Source organism: Rhyacophila brunnea, unplaced genomic scaffold, assembly GCF_057557595.1.
Source record: "Rhyacophila brunnea isolate RB1 unplaced genomic scaffold, BYU_Rbru_1.0 scaffold_144, whole genome shotgun sequence".
NCBI lineage: Eukaryota > Metazoa > Arthropoda > Insecta > Trichoptera > Rhyacophilidae > Rhyacophila > Rhyacophila brunnea.
In genome coordinates, this window is record NW_028232800.1 from 419,329 (window position 1) to 427,912 (window position 8,584).

At 34.4% G+C, this 8,584-nt stretch overlaps 1 protein-coding gene and 1 pseudogene across 1 annotated transcript; both read left to right on the forward strand.

The window, feature by feature from the left end:
- The first annotated feature begins 316 nt into the window (after positions 1–316).
- Positions 317–760, forward strand: LOC147075475 (uncharacterized). The gene has a single exon (XM_085942439.1). The coding sequence runs from the start codon at positions 317–319 to the stop codon at positions 758–760; it is 444 nt and encodes a 147-aa protein (XP_085798565.1).
- A 5,825-nt stretch (positions 761–6,585) lies between these two features.
- LOC147075476 (uncharacterized) lies at positions 6,586–7,848 on the forward strand (annotated as a pseudogene).
- Positions 7,849–8,584: the final 736 nt, after the last annotated feature.

Here is an 8,584-nt window from a genome sequence, read left to right on the forward strand (position 1 = left end):
ACTATTTGTAGTTTTCATCAATGAAGCTTTTGATTAGATATCATTGTGCAACCATGCTATTTATCTAAGTGATCCATATGTAGAGAATATATACATATCATGAAAAGTACACATTAAGCAGCTATGGTAAATACTTTATCTACAATATTTATTTGAATTAAGAACAAGAAAAACGATATATTACACTACTCTTGTCGCATAAGGCACTATTTACTCCACGGGATGCCACATTAACGCGAAATCCAAACGAATCTATCAGAGTTTTACAATTCCAGATTTTCTTTCTAAAATTTTTCAATTTTCTTTTCCCCCAAAAATGGCTGCTAAAGAACAAGCTACACAATACAAGGAGGATAAGCTCCCAAGGAAGCCAAGAACAAAGATGACAAGAGGTATTCAAACAGAATCGAGATGTAGAGTGGTAGATAACTCAGGTGCAAGAGAAGTCAAGGTGATTGGAGTAAAGGGAGTACCAGGAAGACTGAACACCATTCCTTGTGCAGCACCTGGAGATGTTGTGGTAGCATCTGTGAAGAAAGGTAAACCAGAGTTGAGGAAGAAGGTGGTGACATGTGTGCTAGTTAGACAGAGGAAGTCATGGAAGAGAAAGGATGGATTCAATATCTGTTTTGAAGATAACGCTGTGGTACTGGTCGATAATAAAGGGGAGTTAAAAGGAACACAGATTTCAGGCCCAATTCCAAGAGAGGTGGCGGAAGTTTGGCCCAAGATTGCATCACAAGCCTCATCAATAGATTAAATTTAATTTTCCACCACAATAATAAGGAGGTTTATTTATGTGTCTGTTGTTTTCTTTTATTAAAATTTTTCTGAGGGTGGATTGCTCAAAGCATTTTCTTTACCCTATCCAGAATGTTATGATCTTTCTCTACAGCCATCTTGAAATTGTCACCATATTCCACAAGATATTCATCTTGGGCATCAATCTCGATCCTATCGGCGTATGCACAACAGTCTTTGGCTTCAATCTTAATTCTTGTTGAGTAATCTACTACGATTGGTCTAAAGTTACAATTATTAGGTGCTATACAGTTAATTACAATTGAATGAGAAAGAATGGCAGGACCGTTTCCAGAATAGCTATAGCCGGTGGATCCAGATGGGGTTGAGACGATCAAAGCATCTCCTCTAATATGAATACTATCTTCGAATTGATCGGTGCCCGTATCATTGGACAGATATATAGTAAATGTATTAAGTCTAAATGAGCTGGAGCGAATTACAAACTCATTTACAAAACAAACATCATGGGATTTTATATAGAATCTATCTATAACAACAGTCTTATATAAATCACTAAACAATGATGAATATTCTTTTTGATTGCTTATATTCTCCTCTTTAAGATTAATGCATGAATCACTTGTGGACTTTTTCAGTGAGTTGATATATGACCTTCTAATTTCCTGCTAAGAGTTTCAGTATTCAAGGGCAAAAGTGCTCCAAAACGCCCAAGGTTGTATGGAAAAACAGTCGATTTGATGGAATCTAAAGGGAATAGGGACAATGTTCGTAAAAAAGTCCCATCTCCACCAAAAATAAATATTTCCGAAGAGGTTGTCCAAAATGGAATGAGCGTATCAAAGCTATTCAAGTTACAGTCATTTTTCTTAAAAATCATTGAGTGTACGGGGTCAATATTAAGTAATTTTGGTGTAAAAGAACATAAAAGCACAAAATATGCATATCCTCAAAAGTGTCAGATTACTGGGCGACAGATGGATTTCCAGGCCTAGAATTCTACACAATGGATTTACTGATATATTTCCAACTAATTTTTTGGCCCTCATGTTGTGGAAAGTCCTGAGTCTTTTGCTATTATATATAACTTCAATTGCTCTACCACCAATATATTCGCACATATATTCACTCTACCATAATAGCAAGGTTTGGAAGAAAATCAAAGGCCGTTGGATTCTAATCACTGACTCTACCACGGAAATTGGAGAATCATTTTGCCATATCCTGGCTGATCAAAACCATAAACTCATTATCACAGATAAAGATGAGGATAAACTGGCCATTCAAAAGCTAAACTTGGAGAAGAAAACAATGGTATTGGCATACAAGGTTAATTTCGAAACATGCACCAATTTTGATTTTTTAGAAAAGCATGACATCGGACTCTTGATTAACAAAATTGGGTTTTTTGAATCACCCTCTGTAAATTATGGAGATAGTGATATAAGGGGGATTATTGATAAGCACCTAAAAGGTACTCTGCTGTTAACTCGTACTGTAGTAAAAAATATGAAATACCACTTATCTGGATATATCGTAAATATAGGATTTGGGTTTAACAATCGAATTCCTCTGATATATGTGCCCACATGTATCGCAGTCACGTCAGCAATTAAAATATGGACATCCAACACTTACAATAAATTGCTCAATGACAGAATAAATGTTGAGTTCATGGCTAGTGGATTCGTTTCAGACGAGTACAATAAACAGAGGCCAACATTCTTTGTTCCCACTGCAAAAGCCTTTGCTAAGTCTGTTTTGACTGTTCTGGGTAATAGTAACCATTCATTGCCATACTTCCCCCATTTGCTGCAATGGATTGTTGTGAGAATGGTACCTGTATTTATTGTTGGCAGATTCTACAAGGGATATCTTAATCAATATTTCAAATGATCAAAAATAAACTCCTGTAAATGGACGATTCATTGTTTTGAACAACATTGCTTGTGTTTCTTCCAAACTGTTTTGGAGTTTTATTTGAATTTTCACTATATATAATGGTTGTTTAAACTAATATTTTGTTCTTAACAGAGATTTTGGCATACATCTTATGGTTTTTTGATAAATAAGCTACTACATGGGCTTTCTATATTAATTTATTTGTTTAAAATATGCTGCAGAATTCTAGTTGTCTCCAATAGATCTCATATTGATAAAGATAGATATTGTCCAACATTGATCAAAATGCATCACATATCTAAATACAGTGCATTATTAAATCCTTCAGCAGGACCTGCTTAATCTGAAAATTTCTATACCCATACCCCTATGGTTTTAAAATTGATCCTTAAAATAATTCTGATATGTGTAATTTTGAATTGTTTTATTCCAATATATACTCGAATATATTCAATATACCACAACTATAGGGCATGGAACAACATTATGTCGAGGTGGGTTTTGATCACGGATGCTACATCGGAAGTTGGCGAAGCATTCTGTGAGGCAGTAGCCATTAGAAACCATAATCTCATAATCTTTGGAAAGGATGGTGATAAATTGATTGAATTGAAGCGCAAATTAGAAACCAAGGTCAAAGTTATCTCATACACGGTTGATTTTGAGACTTGTAGGAATTTTTATTTTATAGAAAAGCATAACATTGGGCTGGTAATAAACATGATTGGGCATGAGGTATCAACACCTAGTAGCTATGGCCTTTCAGAAATCACAGTATGTATCAATAGACATGTAAATGGCATCATATTGCTGACCAATACTGTCATTAAATATATGAAATTTCAACAAAATGGAGCTATTATCAATATAGGATTTGCCTACAGCGATTGCCATACACCTTCTCATTACTCAATGATGTCTGCAGTTGCTGCTGCAGTGGAAACATGGTCAATGGCAATTCAGTATGAATTTATCTATGATAAAATTACAGTGGAGTATATGGAGGCAGGATTTCTATCTCTTACCAGCAACAACAGACAGCCATCTGTATTAGTTCCCACCGCAAAGAATTTCGTGGAATCTGTTTTGAATATTTTCGGAAATCACTACTATACAGTTCCTTACTGTCCTCATTTTATAATTTTTTTATTTCTCAACCTTTTACCCAACAGGATCTACCGTTGTGCCTTGGCCACAATCTGTGAGAAGAGTAGTTGATTGTTATCTATAGCCGTGATTACAATACTATTGAATCTTTTTGGTGCTTCTGTGTTGCTGATCAATTGAATGTTCAGATAAGTTTCCCACTCTAATCGTACAGAACATAACTTTATTATATATGTATTTCTATTCTAAATCCTCAATATACATTTATTTATTGATAGGAAAGTGTTCTAACTTTCTATATTGGCTTCGAGCAAATCATCTCAACACCCATTGATTTCTTCTTATGTTTCAAGTATTTAATTTCTAAATTTATGGTTTTTCGATATTGATCAGTCGCCATTTAGTAGCTAAATTTTTTCAAAAAATATTTGGCAGGCGGTGAACTATGATTTCTTGCAATAATCCAAATGTTTTGTGAATTAGTCACTTGCTGATACATTTTCACGTCTGTTTCAGAAAATAAATATTTTTATCTTGAAACAATCTATTTTAATCCAGCATGTCAAAGAAAACAATGTATATCGTAATTGAACCAGTTGTGTCCGCAACCAGCCTGTTTGTTCTATTTCTGATGATCATGGTTTTCATAACTCATCTACCTAGGCAAAAATCACCATCAACGACCCAAATGAATCTGCAATTGATGTCATTTTTCACCATTGTTACTTTTGCAATATATCAGTTCCTAACTTTAAGATCATCATACAAGCTTCCTACTTGGGAGTACGATACAAATTATAAGACACGGAGCCACAAAATATTTCAGATTATATCCGAAAATATTGTGAAAACACTTGTATTTTTAAATATTGATATTATTCTGCAGACATTGGGAAATCTTGCAACCAAGTTTGAATTCTACAAGAGATTCACACTCTTTAGCTATTGTATTGTAAGATGCTTCCCAGTTGGAATTGTTTTAAAAAACATCAGAAAAAAATACGACTTATTTATACTTTTGGGGGAGATCTTTGCCATTACAGAATCAATAGTCCTAATAATTCTGTTCATTAGTCTGTCAATGCATGTAGAGGCTACAAAAGCATACATGGAAAATCATAGAAGAGTTGATCGATTTTCGTTTGAACATATTTTGATGGTATTTAAGGATTCCTGTAAAATGATATCATTTGGTTTCTCTTTGGAGGTTGCTTACAGAATAATTTTTTTAATAATTTCTACAAATGACAAGTCGAGAATTCTACTTTTTGTCAAGGATTTCTGCAACGTAATTAGAATCATATCATTCACGACTGTTTTGTCTGCTGTGATCAGATTGATCTTTACTGAAACTACAAAAGATGAGTCGAACTTTGTGCATCTTAGGAACATTTTTGATGCAAACTCAGAGAAGAATGAAGAGTTTTTTGAATATCAAGAAATTAGCGAACTTCCAGATGAATCTGAATTTGCCTTTACTGAGGAAACTGTGAAAAAGTTAATATGAGACATGTAACACCCAATAAATTAAACATTACCATTGCTTGAGACAAAGCTGAATAAATGTTTCTGCCTCATAAAGCTCATCACATTTGTTGGCTATTCGAAATACCACTGATAATAAAAGTGTCTTTTCATTACATATCGAAAATGATTTATTTTTCATTTGTGTAGAAATACATATCCTTTTTATAAAAATTTCTATCAATTTTGATATTTCTGATAACATCATCCAGCAGGATATTCCTGGCTTGACTTCCAACAAATTTGGCGTTGTTTGAAATATTTACAATGTGGAGGTGCAATCTGAAGTAGCTAGGACGATAATGGAAGAATAACAACACATCTTCCTCCAATAGTGTGAATTTCTCTAAAACAGACAAAACATCCACCTTGCATTTCTTCAACAAATCGATATCACTGGTTTCGTTAATATCTCTGACAGACCTTAGTCTAGCATCTTTGAAAACCACCAGCATATATAAGTTGTCCACTCCATATGATTCATTCCATTTATAATCATCTATAATCAAATACTCTTCAGAATCAGAATAAATTTTTTCTCCTTGTGACTTTTCATTAGCAATATCATCCATCCATGTTGGTTTTAAATTTTCACAATTATGCTGATATTCATCATAACTCTCGGTTCTATAGGTATATTCACTAAAATACTTTCTAAGATGCTTTTCGGTGGCAGGATAGATCAACCTGCTGTGAATAGGCATTTTCATTGTGGACTTTTCAAGCTGAGTCGTGGAAATGGGGTTCTTCACAACCTTGGCCAGCTCATTATTTTTTTCAAAAACTATCTGATTGAGTTGTTTATCAGTAATTTTAATAGATGGCACCAAATAAATTGCTTTTTGATGGTCAATCTCACCAACAGCAATGACCGAATCAGAATTTTTGATAACTTGGCTGACTTCAAATCTTTTCAAACCGTCCATTCTGTGGGTTAAAATATTTGTTGAAATCAAATCAACAATCCAAGGCAAAATCTTGAATTTTTCAATTTGATAAATATAACTTTATTAATTGCTTCCAGATACCACCAATAAAGAAATCTTCTTTCAAGAGTATAGTATATTGATAGAATGATGACTACAATAATGTATCATACTCTATCCACCAATTTCTTCGTTCATGAATTCAGGATTTCGTTCTCAAAACAGATGATAAAAACTTCAAACCAAATCTATCAAAAAGACAATTTATTACTGTCAAAATGCCAGCTTGTAATGAACATATTTGGAATATAAAAACTTCATCTTTCAAACGAACTAATTTTTTTCAAAATATTTACTGTCCCAAATGATTCCAGCAACTAGCACATCGAGCAATGTTTCAAAAGCAGTGCCAGAATCTATAGTCCATACCCCTACAAAATATTTCGACTTACAATCAACAACTCCAATAGATCCACGTGTTCTAGATTCTATGCTGCCATATGCTACTGGATTCTATGGGAATCCACACAGTAGAAACCATTCATTTGGTTGGGAAGCAGAAAATGCAGTTGAAAACAGCAGGGCTCAGATCGCCAGTTTGGTCAATGCTGATCCAAAGGAGATCATTTTTACTAGTGGAGCCACTGAATCGGACAATTTGGCTTTGAAGGGTGTTGCAGAATATTTCAACAATAAATTACATATAATTACATCTCAGACAGAGCACAAGGCAATTTTGGAAACATGTAGGCATTTAGAAGAGGCTGGTGTCGATGTAACATACCTACCGTCCAAGAAAGATGGAAGTATTTGTCTTGATGAGCTGAGGGCGGCCATAAGACCAAATACAAAACTGATTTCATTGATGACTGTTAACAATGAAATTGGTGTTATCAACCCAATTGAGAAAATTGGGCAGATCTGTAAAGAACATGACATTATTTTTCACACAGATGCAGCACAAGGATTCGGAAAAATCCCTATTGATGTTAGAAAATGTAACATTGGGCTGATGAGCATTTCAGGCCACAAAATCTACGGACCAAAAGGTATTGGAGTCCTTTATGTTCGCAGACATCCACGAGTTCGCTTGAGCAAGCTATTTCATGGAGGTGGTCAAGAAAGAGGAATTAGAAGTGGAACTACTCCCCCATTTCTCACTGTGGGATTGGGTAAAGCTGCGGAGATTGCAAAAAAAGAAATGGATAGTGATTCGGAATACATCACCAAACTAAATAAAAGGCTTTTCGCAATACTAAAGGAAAAAATGGGAGAGGATTTTATTATGAATGGAAAGAATACAATACCAGGGTGTATAAATATCTCATTTCCATATGTTGAGGGTGAGGGTCTTCTAATGCGTTTGAAAAACTTTGCCTTATCGAGTGGCAGTGCATGTACTTCTGCTTCATTGGAACCATCATATGTGCTGAGAGCTATTGGGGCCTCAGATGATTTGGCGCATTCTTCAATACGCTATGGAATTGGACGATTTACAAAAGAGGCAGATGTTGAGGAGTTGGCTACGGCAACAGCTGACTCTGTTAATTCTCTAAGAGAGATGTCACCCTTGTATGAAATGGTTAAGTCAGGGATTGATTTGAGCACAATCAAATGGAGTGCTTAAGTCGAAACAGACAATAAAATGATTAAGAAAGTTACTCATGACACTAACTGTCCATATTAGTCTTATTTTCTCTTTCACCATCCAGTGATATTTTCTACAGCAATAATATTATCATACTGTTCTTGAGGACATTACTTCTTGTACATTTTGAGTCATATGCTTTTATTTATTACTAAATATCGGCATAATTGGTGAGAATGGGTTTGGACATCATTCTTCTATATTAAAAATTCAATTGGAAATAGATTTTTTAGTATCATTGTTCGGAAAACAAAACTATAAGATGCGACCATTTATAAAGTTAATTGAAATATTTGTGAAATTTGGCAGTGTTAAGTATTTAATACCAAATGAGTCCAGCAAAATTTTATGCCACTAATCTGTAAAACAAAACCCTGAGATATGAGATTTATTAACTTCCACACATTGGTATTAATTAAGGATATTTTGCCAAGTTGAATTTTTCACCCAAATGAATAAACTCATCAAGAAGCCGAAAATATCTAAGAAAAGATCGATTGATAAAGTTCAGGATAGCTGTCTAACCAACAAGTTGATTATAACCTCCAAAGCACCATCTAAGAGAGTAAAGAAAATGTGTACTCAATTGAGAATTCTCCTTAAACCGGACTGTTTAGCAAATTTGAAGGAATTTAGTCCCAGATTTCAGGCAATTATGGAGCAAGCCGACAGATTATTGCTAAGCCACTTAGCAGTAGTTTCTGAAAAGGAGATT

Coding starts and splice junctions, on each gene's coding strand:
- LOC147075475 (XM_085942439.1), top strand. CDS start 317: ATGGCTGCTAAAGAACAAGCTACACAATACAAGGAGGATAAGCTCCCA.